The 21,431-nt window shown below is 36.9% G+C and overlaps 1 protein-coding gene across 15 annotated transcripts; it reads left to right on the top strand.

Annotated features, from left to right (window-relative positions):
* Window positions 1–546: 546 nt before the first annotated feature.
* On the top strand, window positions 547–20,228 carry LOC132609486 (lysine-specific demethylase JMJ29-like). 15 transcript variants are annotated; one of them, XM_060323491.1, is made up of 18 exons: window positions 645–986; window positions 3,060–3,136; window positions 3,282–3,396; window positions 12,493–12,592; window positions 12,685–12,826; window positions 13,189–13,252; window positions 13,413–13,481; window positions 13,857–14,041; window positions 14,749–15,078; window positions 15,238–15,624; window positions 16,561–16,633; window positions 16,738–16,823; window positions 17,067–17,186; window positions 17,668–17,729; window positions 18,471–18,537; window positions 18,630–18,806; window positions 18,908–19,072; window positions 19,157–20,228. In XM_060323491.1, the coding sequence occupies exons 6-18, from the start codon at window positions 13,237–13,239 to the stop codon at window positions 19,862–19,864; spliced, it is 2,445 nt and encodes an 814-aa protein (XP_060179474.1). In that variant the 5' UTR covers window positions 645–986; window positions 3,060–3,136; window positions 3,282–3,396; window positions 12,493–12,592; window positions 12,685–12,826; window positions 13,189–13,236; the 3' UTR covers window positions 19,865–20,228. The 15 variants fall into 15 exon arrangements, with proteins under 15 accessions (XP_060179462.1, XP_060179463.1, XP_060179474.1 ...); XM_060323490.1 differs by having other exon boundaries at window positions 13,413–13,493; XM_060323488.1 differs by having other exon boundaries at window positions 13,413–14,041.
* The last annotated feature ends 1,203 nt before the right edge of the window (window positions 20,229–21,431 follow it).

Here is a 21,431-nt window from a genome sequence, read left to right as displayed (position 1 = left end):
ACAAATGATACATATTATATACAAAAATCGCCTCATAGTTTTTTGGGATATTTCTTATTAAATATACACATATTATACATGTTTTGGAATATTTAACCTTTAGTAGCGACTTTTTAAATTGCCACTAGAAAGCCTGATTTTTCTATAACAGCCTTAAAAGTCTGCCACAAAAAGTCTGACTTTTTTTTAAAAAAAAAAAAAAACGATGGGGCTGTTGGACCACCCAGCCTTTAGTGGTCCGGCTTGCCAGATGGGAATAGTTTATGGGCTAATTTTTGAGTTTGAGAATAAATGGGCCAGCGCATGAGATTATTTATGGCCCAGCAGCCATTTGTGTCATTTTCCCAAAAATTAAAGACCGGTCCATTTGAAGGCCAAAAATTAAGGACCAGCACAAAACAGGACCCAAAGTGCAAATGACCCCAATTTATTTCGTCGTATATCCCTAGCCCATTGTTAACAGTCCGATATTTTGGCCATTGATAAAATCCAGGCCCAAAAGGCTCATCTCGCTCACAAATAAAAAACAGAAAAGTATATAAAATATCAATTTCAACCCACAACAAAGCGCCCTAACACAAGTTTAGCCCCTACAGTCAATTATTTATGCTTTTTCAGGTTACCACCATTACAATTTTGTAAGCAAAACATAAAACCTTTGTGAAATCTCAATCTTTAACTAATGTCTTCAAATAATCCTTCTCAGCTTCTTCCATCTGATACTTTCTTTAACTAACTTTATCAACTACAACTTTGACCCTTTTATTCTCTTGATTTTTAGTATTGGTTGTAATGTTTGTGTTTCTTGATAGTTTTTTTGAGATTGGGTTTTGAGTTTATGGATTTAATTTTGCAGAGTTGATTGATCGTTGCATTGGTTCAAAGATATGGGTAATAATGAAAGGTGATAAGGAACTTGTTGGTACACTTAAGAGGATTTGATGTTTATGTTAACTTAACATGGTTCTTGAAGATGTTACTGAATAGTAGGTCTCTTTGTTTCTTTCTTTTTTTACTTTTACTGGTGTGTGTGGGTGGCACTTCTTTTTGTTCATGATTTTGCCATTGTTTTGTCAAAGATTGTAACTTTAAGGTTTTAGAATGCTATAGTGTTGCCAATGTTTTGTTAAAGATTTTGACTTTTGGGGTTTTGGAATGCTATAATTTTGACATTGTTTTGTCAAAGGTTGTAACTTTAGGATTTTAGAATGCTATAATTTTGCCATTGTTTTGTTAGTTGTAACTTTAGGGTTATAGGATGGTATAATTTTGCCATTGTTTTGTCAAAGATATTAACTTTAAGGTTTTAGAATGCTATAGGATTTTAGCTTGTTTTCAATTGTGTGCATTGGAGCAGAGATTGGTTAAGTACACCAGTTTTTGTATAGTCTTAGGCGCCCATTCAAATTTGCCGAGTTTAGGGTTGCAATCTGTGTGTACTAATAAGAGAATTGAGGTTTAGCATCCTATGTAGTTAAACAAAAATTCAAGAAGAAAGTTGTCAATTTTTGGTGAAGTTCGACCGAATATACCAGTTTGTAATGTGGAGTTGGGAAATTTTTAATATTGATCTTAAATCCATGTCCTTCTATTGAGTTAAGTAATGCTCTGTGTTTTTGGATGCTTTTATCCTAGTATATCATACCAACCGAGAACCGTTGGATTTTATTATCATTGAGCTGGGAATTGGGCACCATCATATTAAATGTTAATGTAGTAAATTTATGCTTATGGTCAATTTTGTATATTTCTGCAAGTAAATCACCTATTGGTATTCTGACTTTAGTTTCATTACTTTTAAGCATCTTCTTCTGGCTGTAGAACTCAAGTGTACATAAGTTGGTTTTTTATATCAATGCTTGCAATAGTCTGATGTAAACTCACTCATCTTCATTTATGCAAGCTAGTTGATTCGAGCTAAATTTGTTTTCTTAACAGATCTATAATTGGTTTATTTGAACTAAGTGCTTTTTTTGTAAGCCGCTCTAATTCTTTGGCTCCTTAAAGTTGAATAAAGAGTTGGGTTTTCTTCTATGCACCTGTTATCTATATGAAGTTCTGGTACACCAAAAAATGCAGCTTCTCCTACTTGGGACTTGGGTCCAATCTTTACCATCTACTCTTCACATCCGCTTGTTTGAAATTTTTGTTTGGTAGTAACTACTAAGTTCTGCACAGATTCTTTCATTGATCTCTGCACAGATTTATTCTCGTCTTTTAGAGAGCATAGTTAGTTATTGAAATTAGAGGTTTTAGGCTGCTTTAGTTTAGCTCAAGCAATTACTCTTATAATTTTCCATTTTAGCTGTGCTAAATGTTAATTCCTAAATATTGATTGTATATATACTTTATGCCATTTGAAAAGGTACCCGTCCAGCCTCCACTCTCATTCTCTGCTATGAGCTATAGGTGAAAGAACTATTTATCACTCCACTGCCTTGTTTGTCGAGCTGTCCCATGATTTGGAACTGTGGATGGTACCTTTTCGAAGGCGAAGCAAATTTAATGATCAATTACATGTTATTTGCATATTCTGTCTTACAGATCTAAAAGAGACCATTATATTATACAGTAATAATTTCAGAAGTTGACACCTAAATATGCTCCTGAGCATAACAACTCCTTGCAGCTTCGCTGTTTGTCTTGCAACTTTTGATGCGGACAGATTCATTCTCACATTCTTTTAGGTAGCACCAAAATATAGCTAGATATTGCAAATTATTTCTCCAAAAGAATATAATTAGATATTGAAAATGGAGGTTTTAGGCTGCATTCATCTGCTGTATTGATGAGTTAGTGTATAATGTGGTCTTTCTTTAAGTCGTTTAGCTCCATCAGGTTAAAGTTATCAGCAATAATTTCCATGTTAGATACTTTGCTCTGCATAGTTGTTGAGTAACTCCTAAATTTTTAACGGAACACAATCTGTCTGTGCAATATGAAAGTTCACATTCTCCCCCACCCTGGGATGTAGAAAGGTTTATTTTTCCTTGTTGGGCTATAGTTGAGAAGAGCTTTTTATCAATCCTCTGCTCAACAACTTTCCTATTATGTTGCAGTGAGATCACTTCTGAAGGCCGGCGGATAACAAAACTTGATCAGATATTGCTTAATGGAAACAATATTGCTATCATGAGTATAATCTAGCCTTTCCGAATAAAATCTTTCTTCATTTGTGTCCTTCTCCTTACTGTTTTTTTTTCCTCTTTTTTTTTTCCTCCTATCTGAGCATGAAATCTATCAATCCAGTGAAAACCTTTTTTTCCTTTCCCCTAATGCAGCTGGTTCCTGGTGGATCACCACCTGATGAGTGATAATTGCTGTGCAACTTGTGCTGTTTACTGAGGCTAGTTGTTGAAGATTTCAGCGAGAAATCAAAAAGTCAAGCGGTGTTATGTAATTTCAGTTATTTCGCTTTACAAGCTTACAATGAATCGGCATTGATTAAGTTCTAGTAAATTATGAGTGTGTTCAGCTAGGCTCTACTATTAGTTGTAGTTGCATTTTATTTTAAAAACATTATGGTGATATTGCAATGGTACTTTGACACTGTTGTTGCGAAGCTGTTAGCTTTAAACTGAATATGGAGTTTTTACAGAATGGTGAAATTAGTTGGATCTTTGATTTTTCAACTTCAACTCGATATGGGGAGTTTGAAGTTGAAAACTTGTTAAGAGGAATATTTCAAGTGAAATACTCACAAAATTTTCATCTTTCTTCTTAAGTTAAATTTATATTCAAATACAATTTCAACTTCTAAATACTTGTTCGTCGGGGGGGGGGGGGGGGGGGGGTGATATTTTAAACAGTTGCCAATTTCTCTACACCTTTTCTATATCTAATCTCAAAACTTAGGCTTGTAATATAGCCAAGCCTTCATTTGCTTCTCTACAAGATCTTCTGCTCCTTAGGAAATTTAAGACCTATGACGAGGAGGGATGATTAAAGCTAATCAAATACTCCCTCCGTCTCAAATTATCTGTGGTGATTTTAAAAAATGAGTGTCTCAAATTACTGTCATTTTAGAAGTTCAAGACAAAATTAATTATTTTTTTCTCATTTTAATCTTTGTAGTAATTATTTTTTATGATTACAAAAACACCTCGATTATGGCGAAATGACACGGGTGAAATAGTCATATTTTCTTAAGACGTGTGTGAAAAAAAGATAGAGCAATAATTGGAGACGAAACACACGTTTCATGTGCTGCATATTGTATTCAAAATGAACCGATGAATAAATCAAATTGTAGAACGTGACAGACAATTTTAAATGATCAGAATATATATGCATATTACGAGTGGTAAGTGGTAACTTTCCCTATTTTGAAAATTATGAATAGTTCTGATTATGATTGTCACTGTCACACAAGCGTGCTTAAGAAGATTAAATTTACCTCGTAAGGCATGCTGCTTTATTGTAAAAGCCAGCGCAAAAGACTTGTCTGAAATAAGAGTCTTTTCACTCTACTTTGCATTGGGATTTGTGAGTAATAAAGAAAATAGAAGTGAAAACAAGCTCAGAATTTTCTTAGAGAAAGAGAAGAAAACAAAATGCAAAGCAAGAGGAAATTTGTGATCATGGAAAGCAGCACTAGTGAGGAAGAAGATGTTGTCGATAGTGATGAAGAGAGTTGTGGTAATTCGAAGAAGAGGAAGAAAACGGGTAACCAAACTAGAGGAGGAGGAGGAGAAAACAGCAGAAGGGAGTCCAAGAACTGTCATCAGTGTCAGAGGAATGACAAAGACAAAGTGGTGTGTTGTTCCAAATGTAAAACTAAAAGATATTGCCTTCCTTGCATCACTCGATGGTAAGTAAGCCTTGTCTCTATTTATCTTCCTCATCACCGTTGATATTCTTTTAGCCAAAGGTAGACACTTTTGATGATGTAGCCCATTTCGGAGGGAATATAATATTTGACTATCATTCCCTGAGAGTTTTTGATGAAATTGTGTAACAAGCTAATGAAATAGAGAGTTGAAAATAAGAGAATTTTCGGGGTTTTCGATTAACTGAAGAAAATAGATAAGTACAAGTATGAAACTAAATGGAAATAAGGAATTGAACAAGCTAGTTCTACTGCTCCGTTGATGTAATGATACCTGATAAGAGGAGAAGAGAAAGGAGTGAGAGAATGACGAAGAAGCAGAAGTCGTGACAGAAAGGAGAGAGAAGCGAGAAGAGAATTGAAGAAGGGAGAAAAGGAATGATACCAATTAGTTAGTTGTCCTGTAGCTCTGCCGGTTAGTTATAGGAGTTCCACAACCTTTAATCTCCACTGTTCTAGCTCATTAATTCAAAATAGATTTAGCCCTTACACGTGTATTAATATTCTAGGTGCTTTCTTGTTTCTTGTTAATTGCTCAGCTCATAACATCACCGGCTGCTTCAAACAATCCCTGACCTCAAGGATTGGGATCAAAATTTGGAAACTTTGATTTCAAATCAGCATAGTCTTCCCAAGTGGCATCTTCGGGAGCAAGATTTGACCATTGCACAAGCACCTTCACTGCTGCTACGTTCCCTTTCTTCACCATCCGCCTTTGCAGAATTGCAACAGGCTGCACCAGGAATTGATCATCATTGTTTGTGACTGGAAGTTCGGTCTGCACCATGATCCTAGTTCCAACCTTCTTCTTCAAGAGTGAGACATGGAATACTGGATGCACTCTTGAAGAACTGGGCAAGTCAAGTCTATAAGCAGTCTTGCCAACCCTCTCCAAAACAGTATAAGGACCATAAAATTTGGAACTCAACTTCAAACACTGCCTCAAAGCTAAGGAGCTTTGTCTATAAGGCTGTAGTTTAAGGAAAACCTGATCACTTACTGAGAATTCTCTCTCAGTCCTATGCTGATCAGCATAGTGTTTCATCCTGTGCTGAGCTAGCAGGAAGTTGTCCTTCAGAAGCTGTTGAAACTGCTGTCTCTGCATAAATAAATCACCTGCTGTTGGGGTAATGGATTCCAGCATAAGGCCCGTAGACAAGTGGGGAGGTGTGTACCCAAATAAGGCCTCAAAAGGGGTACATTGGAGGCTAGAATGGTAGTTGGTGTTAAACCACCATTCAGCCAAAGGCAACCACTGTTTCCATAATACAAATCTGTTGGATGTCATACGCCTCAAATATTTTTCAATGCACCTATTCACCCTCTTAGTTTGGCCATCTGTCTGAGGGTGATATGCTGTGCTATACCTCAGCTAAGTCCCTACAAGCTTGAAAAACTGCTGCCAGAAATGGCTCAAAAAAATCTTGTCTCTATCAGAGACAATTCTTTCAGGAAAACCATGAAAGTGTGTGAACCCTCTTCATGAATTTCTGAGCAACCTTCAGAGCCGTGAAGGGATGAGATAGGGGTATGAAATGAGCAAACTTAGTCATCCTATCCACTACCACAATTATGACCTCCTTGCCTTTAGACTTAGGGAGTCCTTCAATGAAATCCATGCTAACGTGCCTCCATGCTTGATCTGGAATGGGTAAAGGTAGAAGAATCCCGGGATATTGAACAGTCTCACCTTTGTTTCGTTGGCAAACTTCACAACTGGAAAAATAAGCAACGACCATTTCTTTCATATTTGGCCAGTAGAAAAACCGAGATAGCCTCTTGAGTGTGCCTTGTTGCCCTGAATGTCCCCCAACTGGTGAGTCTTGAAAAGAACGAATGAGTTGCTGCCTTAAGTCACCACCTGCTCCCACTATGATCTTCCCCTTCCTCCTGAGCACCGCTGTTGAATATGTGTATATGCTAGGTCCTTGTCTTTCAATGGACACCTGAGAGATCAAAGCAGCAACCAAATTTTCACCTTCATAGCTGGCATGTGTATCCTGCATCCAGCTTGGAATAACCATACTGATAGCCAGTAGTTCAGCAGTAGAATCCTGAGTTTTCTGAACTGTCAAGTCTTCATATTCTCGAGATAGAGCATCTGCCACTCTATTTTCAATCCATTTTTTGAATTGAACTGCATGGTCTAAGCCTAACAACTTAGTTAAGCCCTTCTATTGAATTGCTGTGGTCACCTTCTGTTCCAACAGATATTTAAGGCTGTGGTGATCAGTCCGCACCACAAAATGCTTATATTGAAGATAGTGCCTCCACTTATCAATTGCATTCAATAAGGCCAAGTATTCCTTCTCATAGATTGACTTACCCCAGTGTCTTGGAGCAAGAATTTTGCTGAAATAAGCTATTGGCCTGACCTTTTGCATTAACACAGCACCTATACCAGTGTTGCTTGCATCAGTCTCAACAATGAACGGTGGAGAATAATCTGGAAGAGCTAGAACTGGTGCTGAACGCATTGCTTCCTTTAGGTTAATGGAGGCTTCATCTGCAGCTGCATCCCATTGGAATGAATCCTTTCTCAACAGGTCATTTAGTGGCCTGCAAATGATACCATTACCAGAAACATACTTTCTATAATAGCCTTTGAGGCCTAGGAATCCCCTAAGGGCCTTGACAGTTGTAGGTTTGGGCCAATCAACCATATCTTGTACTTTACTTGGATCAGTTGAAACATCCTCAACTGTTATAACATGACCAAGGTATTCCACCTTGGACTGACCAAATGAACATTTGGATCTCTTGGCTAGTAGTGCATTAGTTCTGAGGATATCAAAAACTAGCTCCAAGTGTTGCAAATGTTCTGGAAAAGATTGGCTATAAATTAAAACATCATCAAAAAACACTAGCACAAACCTTCTCAAATAGGGCTGGAATATGTGATTCATCAAATCTTGAAATGTAGCCGGAGCATTTGTAAGCCCAAAAGGCATGACTTGAAACTCGTAATGTCCCATATGTGTCATGAAAGCTGTCTTATACACATCCTCAGGCTTCATCCTAATCTGATGATAACCAGCTCTTAAGTCAATTTTGGAAAACACCACTGCTCCATGTAACTCATCTAACAAATCATCAACAATAGGTATGGATACTTGTCCTTAATAGTCATTTCATTTAGGCCGCTGTAATCCACACAAAATCTCCAAGTGCCATCTTTCTTTTTTACCAACAAAGCAGGTGAAGAAAATGTTGATTGACTGTGTTGAATGACTCCAGTTCTTAGCATGTCATGAACCTGTTGTTCCATCTCTTCCTTCTGGTAATGATTCTTCCTTCTGGTAATGATTATACCTATATGGACTGAGGCTAACAGGTGAAGCACCTGGTTTGAGTGGAATAGCATGATCTCTGGCCCTAGTAGGTGGTAGAGTTTTTGGTTCCGCAAACAAATCCTCATACTTCTGCAACAGTTCAGTCAAGGCACTGCTCATGGGTGCTTGATCTAGCATTTCCGTGGCATTCACCATGAAAAGATGAGCCATAATGCTATGACCTTTCCTCAACAGTTTCCCCATAGAAGTACCCCTTATCAAATTCAGCTTTCCATCCTTAGGAATCCCCTTTAACACCGAGTTATTACCTTTTTTCCCTATTGTAACACAATTTTTCTCATGATCAAAAGTGACAGGATTGTACTTTTGCATGCAGTCATTGCCCAAAACTATATCACATCCTCCTAGGCTGATGATGCCCAAGTCTTCCTGGAATGTCTTTCCCTGCATAGACCATGTAATTCCCTTACAATGAGAAGTACAATAGATGTAATTCCCATCTGCAACCGTAACTCTTATTGGAGGTGTAAATGTAGCGGTGAACCCAATCTCTTTAGCAATCTGCGCATCTATAAAGCTGTGTGTACTACCAGAGTCAACCAGTGTAGCTAAGCACTTATTCTTGTTAGTCCCCTTAACCAATATAGCATGAACCCCTTTGTTGCTTCCTGACAAGGCACTGAAACATACAGCCTCTTCAACATCAGCAACCTGTACTATTTCCTCTTGTTGGTTTAATTCCTGTTCTTCTACCACCATGTCATCTTGTTCGCCAATAACCTCACCAGTCTCACCAATGATACAATTCAATTGTTTGAACTTACACTGATGTTTGGGAGCGTACTTCTCCCCACACCTAAAACATAGATGGTTTGCCCTTCTGTAGTCATACAATTCCTTACCGACTCTATAAGTATTTGGCCGGATAGTAGTGTTCCTCACTGGAATCATAGCTTTGCTTGATTTGGAAACTGTGGAGGGTGTCCAAGTGGTCATAGACTTGGAACTGGATTTTCCCGTTTTGTCTACAGCTTCTAAAGCTTTCTCCTGCATTCTAGCCTTTTCAATAGCAGACTTCAGATTATGTGGTTTAAGCAACTTGCCAGTCATCTTAATCTCATCTTTAAGGAATCCCTCAAAGCTAGAGAGAAAATGAGAGTCACTGAGAGTAGGATTTCTGATAAGCATCTGAGCCTTCATTATCTCAAATTCCTTCAGGAAGTCATCTACTGAGCCGGTTTGTCTAAGGCTATTAAAACTTTCTACATCTTCAGATGGCTCTTCATTGAACCTATCACATGTCTCCTCTTTGAATGCTTCCCAACGGTCAAATCCTCCTCCTAAGTAAGCAGATTGGTACCATGATTCAGCTGTACCAACCAAATGAACAGCCGCTATTTCTATCCGTTGATCCTCACTAATGTGGAATACATCAAAGAATTTTTCGCACCTCCTTACCCACTGTTTAGGATCAGTTCCATCAAACAAGGGAAACTCAAGTTTAGGTATAGGAAACTGCCAACCTGTTTGTCGATTACCACGACCTTCTTGAGCTGGTATAACTGGGGGATCCTCTTGTCTTTGCTGCCTATTGACCCTTCCACCCATCACTGGAGCAAGTAACAGCCCATCACCTAAATAAACTTGCCTTCCCTCTCTCTGATACTGCTCCATAGCTGCCAGTCTTATTGAGATCTGTTCTAGTGTTTGTTTAATTCCAGTATTGTCACATGCCATGGTCACATGAGATGTAGCTATTTCACCTATTTTAGCAGCTAATTGGCCCAATAGCTCACCATGCTTGACCATAAGTTCTTCATTCTTTGTAGTCCTTTCATCGAGCACCTTCAGTCTAGTTCCTTCGTTTACTGTCATAGCTCGTTTGGTCGCAGGATTACCGCTCTGATACCAATTTGTAACAAGCTAATGAAATAGAGAATTGAAAATAAGAGAAATTGGGACAATTTTCGGGGTTTTCGATTAACTGAATAAAATAGAAGTACAAGTATGAAACTAAACGGAAATAAGGAATTGAACAAGCTAGTTCTACTGCTCCATTGATGTAATGATACCTGATAAGAGGAGAAGAGAAAAGAGTGAGAGAATGAGGGAGAAGCAGAAGTCGTAACAGAAAGGAGAGAGAAGAGAGAAGAGAATTGAAGAAGGGAGAAAAGGAATGATACCAATTAGTTAGTTGTCCTGTAGCTCTGCCGGTTAGCTATAGGAGTTCCACAACCTTTAATCTCCACCGTTCCAGATCACTAATTCGAAATAGATCTAGGCCTTACACGTGTATTAATATTCTAGGTGCTCTCTTATTTCTTGTTAATTGCTCAGCTCATAACAAATTGTGGGATGATCTTTTGCATAAATGGCAATGGGGCAGGGCGGGCTAAAACTTTAGCAAGTTACCAGTTACATTACTACATACCTATGTTTTGCTAAATACTTTGTGCTTTTGTCCATGGTAGTATTTGATTGAGTTTTGGTAATGGTAGGCAGTGATTCTTTTCTGGTCATTGAGGTTGTAAGCCTAATTGCCAATTCTTGAAGATTTGGATCTTTGACAATCATATGATATGATAGTATTTCCGGGAACTCTTCGATGATATATATCACATTGAACAAGTTCCTAGAGTTGAGCTCAACTTGGTGGATCTATTAAACAAATATCGATATTAACACTATACTTTTTCTGGTGGTATTAAAATACCTATTGATAACTTTAGTGTTTGACAATCGTGTAATTGTGAAAAATTAAAGTTAATTTTTTGGAAGAATAAATATCATGGATATTTAGAAGAGTTTCTAGAAAGTTATAATGTAATATCTTTGATATATATATTGTATTAGGAAATGTCTAGAAATTCTAGACACTTTGATATTTTTAGTAGAGGATAGAAAAATCTAGATATTCTAGAGTAATACTAGAAGATAAAGATAACTAGATTTTTCTTATGGATGGATCTAGAATAATATCTAGAAGCATCCCTAAACAAGTATAAATAGGGGTGACATTAGGCATTTGTAACCAACCCAAGCCAACCCCAATTGTAAGCTAATACTACCAATACAAGCCCATTCAAGTAAACTTTTCCTTTCCATAGCTTCCTCTTCTTTAGTTGAATCTTCCGATCTTAGTTAACGATCTTGGGCTAGCAGAAGGTCTCCTCGATTTACTTTTTCTTCTGCTATATTTCTCTACAGTAATAGTGCTATCTTGCTAAACCAATACAATTTTAAACTCGAAATCTAATTGTTTATTTATGTGGGGGCCTTTAATGATAGTTAACTCTCTGTAAGGCTTAATATGTCATTGAACTAGCGGCCTTCATTTTTTAAAGGTTCCTTTTTTATATCTATTTTTTTAAAGATTCCATAGAAATTGGATTACGCATATTCTACCACCTGTAGAACCTTCCCATCCGAAAAGAGAACCCTGTTTCTTGTTCTTCCAATGATCTCTTAACATGTATTTGTTTGTCTCGTTTGAATAGTTTGGTAGTGATCTCAAAGAAGTGGCTTTTCTTGTTTGAATAATTTTCAATGTTTAAGAATGGTAGGTGTGTGTGTTATCAGAGATTTTCATTTGCTTCTAAAGTGTATGCAAAGAATGAACACTTTGCAGCACACACAGAGGGAGTGAGAGATAAAAAGCTAATATCTGCAAATGATGTTTTGGTTATCCTTTTAATGTGCTCGTAGTTTTTTTCTTTTTGATATGTTAGGCGATCTAAATGGTATTTTGAAGATTGCTGCTTGTTGTCTTGTATGAGGCCTTTGCCAAATTAGTTCTTAAAGCTGATTTCGAGAAACTTTTACTCATCAAATTATACATTGAGCAACATTATGCCGAAGTAAAACTCAGAAAAAGTTCTCACCTGAAGCAATTTTTTGGTACGATGCTGATGTACGTTGTAAGCTAATAGGAATTGAACTGTCAAATTTTATTGTTTTATCAAATTTGAGTATAAAACAGTTTTTAAGCACTGGTTGCTTATTTTCTAAGCTATTGTCTTTATAACTACTCATTTTCTAAGCTATTCCCGGTAACATATGATTATGTCCTGTTAATTGTGCCTGTAAATCTGTAATCTGGTTAAAGATGAATAAATAGAGCTTTTCTAGATGGTAAAGGGGCTCAACAAATTCCAGTTTTCATAGGTTTTGCTTTCTTCTGCCTCGTAATTTGTTTATGCACTTATTTGTACAGAACAGCCACCCAATTACGCCATAAAAAGGATCCTTGACATGTTCAAAAGATGTGAAGGGTTTATGAAGCGTCTTGCTTTGATAAATTAGCATATTCATATGATCAATTTCAATCTGAAGCCTACTCATCATTAAGTTTTCTATTTGTCATCTATGTAGGTACCCTGGGATGCCAGAAGAGGCCATTTTAAAAGCTTGCCCTGTATGTCGTAACCTTTGCAACTGCACAACATGCTTGCGGTTAGATGGGTTAGCTAAAGTAGGATTTTATTTTTCAATTCTTCTCTTTGTCTAATGCTCTTAAAACATTTAGTTATTGCAAATTAAGTGGTTTTCTTGTTTGCAATACAGCATTTGATGTTTGTTGAAGTAAAGTTCAGTGATGAAGAAAAACTTGAGTATTCTAAGCACATTGTACGAGCACTTTTGCCTGCTTTGGAACAATTTAATACAGAGCAAATGATTGAAAAGCAGATTGAGTATCAGAGTCGAGGTATTACATCTCTCTATTTAAATTATGAAGAGGTTTTGTCATTTAGTATGTTGTCATATACTGTTGGTAATACAGATTATTGATTTAAGTAACTCAATGTGATTTGGCAAGCCAAAAATCTATAAGTTTAATTGTTAACACTTTTTAAAATAAAAAAGCTGGTCATATGTGCATTTTATTCAATGACAATTGTTTCTAATTGTAATTATTCTTTTGGTAAGCACAATAGGTGTCTTCTGACCCATAAAATTTCGTTCTTATTAAATGGAATGACATACAATTAAGAAGGCTATGTGTTTGCAGCTGTAAATCTTCAAGAAAAAGATTGTTTCTTTGAGTACCATTTTTCTTTCCATGGGCAGCATTAGCAGTTTCAGAGGTGAATATGCGCAAAGCAAAATACGAGAAGGATGAGCGCATTTATTGGTGAGCATTCACATTTACCTTATACTGCAATTAGTTGATAAGTTCACTTAATATTGAATGTCACCCGTTATTTGCAGCAACTATTGCAGTGCTTTTATTGTTGATTTTCATCGGAGTTGTTCTAGCTGTTCCTTTCAACTTTGCCTAACTTGTTGCACAGAACTAAGGAATGGAAACCTGCAAGCAGATGCATCCGAAGTGCGGATGCAATTTATTGACAATGGACCAGGTTATTTGCATGGTAAATGTTGTAGCATAACTTCAACAAAGAACAGAACTACTGAAGTTAAAATAAGGGATCGAACCAAGGTGGCAATGGCATCTAAATGGAAACCGAAGGAAAATGGTACCATTCCTTGCCCACCCAAAGATATGGGAGGTTGTAGTAAAGGAACCTTAAATTTGAGATGTATATTTTCTGAGAATTGGATATCACAGCTTTTACTGAAAGCTAAAGAAATAGCACATAAATGTACGCATAATGATTCAGAGCTGCACTGCTCCTGTTCAATTTCTAAGGGTGCAAATGATATTTCTGGTGGCAAGCTACGTAAGGCAGCTGCTCGAGAAAATTCTGATGATAACTATGTATTCTGTCCTGCAGCTGTAGATACTCGGCGTGCAAATTTCAGGCATTTTCGGCTCCATTTGTGTCAGGGTGAACCAGTTGTTGTAACTAACGTTCTTGATAATGCATTGGGATTGAGCTGGGAACCTATGGTAATGTGGCGTATTTTTCGACTAATCACGAAGGCTGCAGATGTTTTAAATTGCTTAAATTGGTGTAAGGTTTGTCCATCATCTATTCTTGAACTGTGAAACACGAGCTAATGATGTTACAACTTATTCTATGCCTGAATATCCTAATTTCTCCATTCTGGTATTGGTTTATCCTTAGCTACGTAGTTCAATGTCTTCATTAAATACAATTCTGTCCCTAATATAGCTTAAAATTTTCAACTTGGTGTGACTAGAATTCATGAATGAGTTGTGCTATTTATGGTCTCTTTTTTGTTCTTTGGTAATTGTTATTCGATCTAGTTCAGAACTTGATCTCGTTGTTGTATTTATCAGCTTTATGACTTGTTCATTACATCGTGGAGAGTGACGTTCCCAAATCAAAGAATTATTAGAAGCTGTATTGAGAATAGTTTAATCCAGGAGGACAAATGTTTAGATCCAAAACTCGAACTAGATACGACTGAATTTACAAGTAACCTCAATATACATTCTGGTTACTTTCTGGATGAATTTGTGGTTTGAAAGACTCGTCAACAAGCAGGTTTACTTATTCAGTCTTTTACTTTACTTTGCATGGTGGTTAACTCCTGCTTCTTGACATTTTGCTTTCCATTAAGTCTGTTTTAGGTCAATGCAGTGTCTCATTTACAAATTCTAAATGATGTGTAAGTAAGAAATAGTTTGTTTGAATTGTGTAAACAAGCTTTATTTTCCATGTTCTTACCTCATTTTACTTTATCCTGGATACTGTGCAGTTGGAAATGAACATACACCAGTTTTTCAAAGGATACATGGAGGGTCGCCTTGACAGTTATGGGTGGCCTCAACTCTTAAAGTTGAATCACTGGCCGCCATCAGGTCTATTTGATGAGCGGCTGCCACGTCATGGTGCCGAATTTTTTAGTTGTTTGCCTTTTATGGAATATACACATCCTCAATATGGCTATCTCAATCTCGCTCTTAGATTTCCTGATAACTGTTCGAAGCCAGATTTGGGGCCTAAGGCTTACATTGCTTATGGTTTTCCTAAGGAGCTTGGACGTGGAGACTCAGTCACCAAACTACACTATGGTGTGACTGATACGGTATGCTTGGCTCCTTCAAATGTAGTGTTACAAGCAAATATTAACATGCACTCTAATCTTTTGGGGGCATTTCGGATGAAGTTACACTGAGAAACACGAAAGTCATATCCAAGTTCCTTGTCAAGGTCTTATTTTTGTTTTAAATTATGTATGTGTTAGGCCAACGTGTTGATGCACACTCAAGCAGTGGTCCCAACAATTGAACAGCTCTCGGCCATAGAGAAGTTGAAACAAATTCACAAAGCGCAGGATCAGAGGGAATTTGTAGCTGAAGCTAGCAGGATGCATGAAAGTAAAGCTGAGAATAAGAAGTACAGCCAGCAAAGTGTAAAAGCTGATTGTGAAACCAATAAAGAGGGAGAAGAATACCAAGACAGAGAAGATAGTATTTCTCTTTTTGGGCAGGATAGCTCTGAAGGATTTGAAGAAGCAGATGGCGGTGCTCTATGGGATGTCTTTAGGAGGCAAGATGTTCCTAAATTGGAGGAATATCTCAGGAAGCACTTCAGGGAATTTAGGCACACATATGGCTCACTGTTGCCGCAGGTAAATATAAGAAGGGAAACTTTCATTTACTAGCAACCATTTGTTAATATAGTGAGCCAGTAACTGAGTGTCTGATATTTTGCTATGCAGTGGCGACCTGATATTTTTCATCTTGGTGATTGTCATTGTAATTACTATAAGTGGTGTGATGTTAGATATTGGTAATGCTCATAATAATCACTTTGATGCTTACTGTAAAAACATGTAATGTTCATTATAGTACTTCGGCTCTGTTGATAGAAGTTAGCTACGTTATGGTTTCTTATCTTTTGTGGTTCAGAAATTACATCTCTAGCTAGCCAAAGTTACAATGGAATTTTGGTACTGCATTAAACTCCTATGTATTTCACCTAACATCCTCATTGATTAATCCAATTTTTTGACCATAAGTGGCAATATCACCCTTGATGATGTTGAGGGTCCTAGCCATGCGCTAGTTCTGCTATGAGTGTTTTGCTAGTGTTGAATTTTGTGACAATCCCATCTAAAAATTTAATCTTTTAGAGCGAGCATACTATTAATACTTAAGTATATTATGTCTCAAACATGTCTCCTCACTGTGATTCTTATTCATGGACCAAACATGTGGAAGCATTTTTCACTTTTGGGTGGCAGTGAGATTTAAACCTAGGACCTTTGCCTGCTTTGATATCATGTTAAAGTGTAATGATTTATCGTTAAAGTTTTTAGAAAGAACACACTATTATTGCTTAATAATATTATGGCTCAGCACTACGATTCTACAAATGACTGTTGAAAAATCCTTGTTTAGTGTGTTCTGCTATGGTTTCCCTGTGCTCCCTCTATAAAGAGATAAATCAATTTGTTCTTTTTTACCATGTCTCAGTTATTGAATTTGGGTACCTGTCTTATTCTTCTCAGTTATTGAATTTGGGTACCTGTTTACCTGTCTTATTCTTACTTTTTCCATTACAGGTTGTTCATCCCATTCATGATCAAACGTTCTACTTGAGCACTGAGCATAAAAGGAGGCTAAAGAAAGAATATGGTCATCTTATTCTCTTATTCATTGCCATTTCTTTGCATGTCTCGTGTAAAAAGCAATTTTGGAGACTGCAATTGTATTTACTATGCTTTCATTTCCTTTTGCAGGCATTGAACCATGGACTTTTGTTCAAAAATTAGGTGAAGCTGTTTTTGTTCCTGCTGGATGCCCTTATCAAGTCAGAAATTTAAAGGTATGCAGTTAGTTTATCTCTCTTTCCCATGTCATCCTATCGCCCTTTTTTATAGCAAATTTGTGGAGTATTAGGGAAGTCCAGTACCACATAGAACCATCATTTTCTTTTCTTTTCTTTTCTTTTCCAGAAACGTCTGCTTTTAAATCCCTGTACAATTGTAGGATCTTAGCTTAGTGAACCAAAAGTCTGGTGCTTTTATAAGCTCAGCTCGATGACTTCTGACGTGTTCTTTTTTGACAGTCGTGTATCAACGTCGCTGTTGATTTTGTATCTCCTGAAAATGTGAATGAGTGCATCCGTTTGACCGAGGAGTTTCGCAAGCTTCCCAGAAATCATGATGCTAGGGTAGATAAGTTGGAGGTATATGGATCCTCATATCTTCTTTTTTGACCTTTATTTCTTTTTTTGGGGTGGGGGTGGGGGGTTTGGGGGGGGGGGGGGGGTGGATAAGAAGTGCTCTTGACATGCTTCTGCTCCTCTTAAGCATCTGTCGCTAGAAAAGTTTCTTGCTTTTGGATATTGTGTTATTTTCCTCAGAAACATGGTCAAGAGAATATCAATAAATGTGGATTTTACCATAAGCATCTAAAGAACGCCACTCAGTCAAAAATTTTATGGAAACGTAAAATTCTAGTGCCTGGAACTTGGAAGTATAATCGTCTTGTGTCACATGTTCTTGTTTCATTGTTGATCACCTTTTTTCAGACCTTGTTTTATTTGTTGGTTTATTTATGATTTTATTATTTTGTTTTATGTTTCGGCATGGAAATATTACAGTAATCTCGCTGAAAACAGTGTTTGCATGAGTAAAGATTACTTAAATCTGGCTGTGCCACTTCAGGTAAAGAAAATAATTGTTCATGCGATGAGCCAAGCAGTGGATCAATTAGAGAAGACACTATTGTAAGATTGCTGATCCTTGTTTTCACAAAGTAATGCCCTTATTTGTTTAAACACGAAACTTATATATTTCATTAAAAGATGAACTTATATAACCTCTTTTTCTCCTGTCTCATAAAGCTACCTCTTTTTCTCCTGTCTCATAAAGTTTTCCTGCCATCTCTCTGTGCCCTGCGTAAATCTTTTGAGTTTTGGTCTTATTCTGGATATGCTTAAAGCATAATTTCATTTATAACTTTGGATATGGTGTTTTCATTCTGGACATGCTTTATTCTTATGTTGAAACACATATGACATAACTATTTAAAAGACAAGGTAAAAGATGCTAGTTGCGTCATTGTAGCATAATGCATTTGAGGGGAAAAACAGTTGGCAACTCTCCTCTGTGAATTTCAGAAGATAAACACTAGAACCTGTTCCAATTTATGTGACACACTTCCCTTTTTAGTCTGTCATGAAAGAATGACACCATTTTATATTTAGAAATAATTAAACTTTAAAATTCCTATTTTACTCTTAATGACTTATTTGACGCTGCGAGTTTCAAAATCTTCTTTCTTAAACTCCGTGTTCAGTCAAACAAGGCCATATAAAATGGGACGGAGGGGTTATTATTTGTTGCTCCAAGGAAATGCCAGTTGTGATGCCATTGTTTCTAATGCTCTTCAGAATGCTAAGTACCCTTGTTTATATACACTGCGCTTTTTTTTTTTTCTTTATTTCTTTTCCTTCTTTGTATGCAAGTAGGAACTCTGAAGCAGGCATCGCTACAGGATTATCCTCATCAAGTCCGATAAGCAAAAGTATAAATGTGAGCCCACAGTCCCAACAGCTTTCATTTCTTAGTCAAACTTCATTATTTGTCTTTTTTTTTTTTTTCCTTTTTCATATCCTCTTTTCTAGGCTAAGCCAGGACCAAATATGCCAAAATCTTCCTCTTCCATTTCGGAAGATCTATCCAGTAGCAAGACTGCCAAAAGAGAAGAATATGTTGCTCCAAGTGAGGATGAGAAACCAGCAACCACCGAAGTTAATCTACATTATCCACATCCAGTTCTTGATGTGTCTTCAGCAAACAAGGTTTACTTAAATGATTACTGATATCTCTACAGTTGAAACAGCTTTCATTTCTAAGTCAAATGTCATTACTTGGATTGCTTGTTTCATTTCCTCTTTCCTAGGCTATGCCAGGGCCAGATATGCCAAAATCATCCTCCACTTTGGATGATCTGTCCAGCAGCAAGACTGCCAAAAGAGAAGAATATGTTGCTCCAACTGAGAATAAGAAACCAAGAACTGCTGAAGTTAATCTACATTCTCCGCTTCCAGTTCTTTCAGCAAACAAGGTTTACTTCTTTTCTGGTTTAGCTTTTCCTTGTTACTGCCGTATGCATCTTTTATGTTGAAATTAATACGTTTTGTATTGGCAGGCTCAAGAAAGCACATCAATCCCTAGTGGAAAGTTGAAGCAATCCATCAATAAAGAAGATGTGGAATCAACTTTCCACACGGTTAAATCATTCTTGAAGTCTATACCAGAGCAGTGCTCGAGCCAACAATCAGGACTCCAGAGCAACACTGCTTCAAACCAAACACTAGCAAGGGTAGTATTTGAATGCTCAATCAGACTGTCACTGGAGGCATTGGCTTATGACCCAATGCATGAAAAAGAAATGTATGGTGCAATTGCTGCTTTAAATGAAAATCCCTCATCATTCTTTAGCGATGAACAAACCAAGCAATTGGTAAAACTTAAGTATGAATTCCCTGTCATGGTTAAGAAATGGAGGGACTTGGCACGAGCTGAATCAAGTTACCAGGAATTCTTGACCAGCTTCGAAGAGGATAGGAAAAAACTGGATGATTGGATTAGATCAGAAGCCAGGTTGAAGTCGGAGTATGTTAAAAAGGAGGAACAAGCTAGAGAATTGGAAGCAGCCCTTCAAACTATAAAGAACCAGAAAAAAGAAATCATGGATGAAAGACAAGAAGCGTCTCTAGCAGCTCAGAAAATCATGTTGTCAGCTCAAGAAAAAGCTGGCAAGATAGAAAGCACTAAAACTGAATTGGTAACGACAAAGATGCGGATGGATGGCTTGCAAAAAAATTGGTCCAACTTTCAGTCTAAATTCCCCTAGGTGTTACTTTTAGGTCTCTCCTTCTATTGTCACAAATCACAGTTGTTAACTTCCTTCGCTTTATGTTTCCTAGGACTAGATGTATTTTGGAATGTGGAGCTTTAGTCCATGTGTACATATAAACTGTACATATAAACGTGGAGTTTTAGGGTTTTAGGATGCTATAATTTTGCCATTGTTTTATCAAAGATTTTAACTTTAGGGTTTTAGAATGCTAAAGGATTTTAGCCTGTTTTCAATTGTGTGCATTGGAGCAGAGATTAGTTAAGTAAGCCAGTTTTGTATAGTCTTAGGCGCCCGTTCAAATTTGTCGTGTTTAGAACTGCAATCTTTGTGCCAATAAGAGAATTAGGATTTGGCGTCCTATGTAGTTAAAATTGTTCAAGAATATAGTTGTGAATTTTTGGTGAAGTTCGACCAAATATACCAGTTTGTAATGTGGAATTGGTAAATTTTTAATAGTGATCTCAAATCCATGTCCTTCTAGTGAGTTGAGTAAGTAATGCATGTTCTTTTCGATGCTGTTAGCCTCTTATCCTATTACATCATACTAACCATTGGAATATTATCATGGAGCTGGGGGCTGGCACCACCATGTTAATGTAGTAAAGTATTATATGGTCATCTTGGCATATTTTTGCACTTAAAATCACCCATTGGGATTGTGACTTTAGTTTCATTACTTTAAGCGTCTTCTTCTAGGTAGCCAAAAAAATAAATAAAAAGCATCTTCTTCTTGCTATAGAACTCAAGTGTGCATAAGTTGGTTATTTGTATCAATACCTGCAATAGTCTGATGTTGCAATACGTCTTCATTATTGCAAGCTAGTTGACATATCATGAGTATATTGATAGTACAGATCTACAATTGGTTTATATGAACTAAGTAATTTTTCTGTAGCTTCCCTAATTCTTTGGCTCCTTCATGTTGAATAAATAAGTTGGCTTTTTATCTATCTGTTATGTGCATGAAGTCCTGTTCACGAAAAATGCAGCTTCTCCTACTTGGAACTTGGGTATAATTTTGCCGTCTACTCTTCACGTCCACTTGTTTGGGAGTAACTACTAAGTTCTGCACAGATTGTTTCATTCATTAGTGAGTTCTGCACATGTTTATTCTCACATTCTTTTAGAGAGCGTTGATAGTTACTGAAATCGGAGTTTTAGGATGCTTTTGCCAGGTATATTGCCAGGTATAGTTAGTAGAAAATTTAGTCCCAGATTTTGTCAAGCGGGTGAAAGTTAGTATTCCATGTTAGCTCTGCATAAATGTTAATTCCTAAATATTGATGGCACATAGTTTATGCCATTTGAAAAAGTACCGTCCTGCCTCCACTCTCATATCTCTGCTATGAACTAGTTGGAAGGACTATTTATCACTCCTCTGTTCAACAACTTTCCAATATTTATTTAACCGCCATATATGTATCACATTTTGGCAATTTAAGGCCTGATCTGTTTGTCTTTGGTATCTCTATAAGAGTGAGGATTTAGTTTATTTTAACACAAACTAAGATGACAAGAGTCGAATTTTTGCAGTCCGTCTATATTAGACGATTAATGTTGT

Source organism: Lycium barbarum, chromosome 9 (genome assembly GCF_019175385.1).
Source record: "Lycium barbarum isolate Lr01 chromosome 9, ASM1917538v2, whole genome shotgun sequence".
NCBI classification, from domain to species: Eukaryota; Viridiplantae; Streptophyta; class Magnoliopsida; order Solanales; family Solanaceae; genus Lycium; species Lycium barbarum.
This window is presented reverse-complemented; position numbering and strand designations above follow the sequence as displayed.

Bases quoted from the DNA above. Each gene is read 5' to 3' on its own strand.
- LOC132609486 (XM_060323477.1), top strand. From the start codon at position 4,554: ATGCAAAGCAAGAGGAAATTTGTGATCATGGAAAGCAGCACTAGTGAG. The intron at 4,811-12,492 runs GTAAGTAAGCCT...TCATCTATGTAG, and splicing joins CTTCCTTGCATCACTCGATG to GTACCCTGGGATGCCAGAAG. The intron at 18,807-18,907 runs GTTTACTTAAAT...CCTCTTTCCTAG, and splicing joins ATGTGTCTTCAGCAAACAAG to GCTATGCCAGGGCCAGATAT.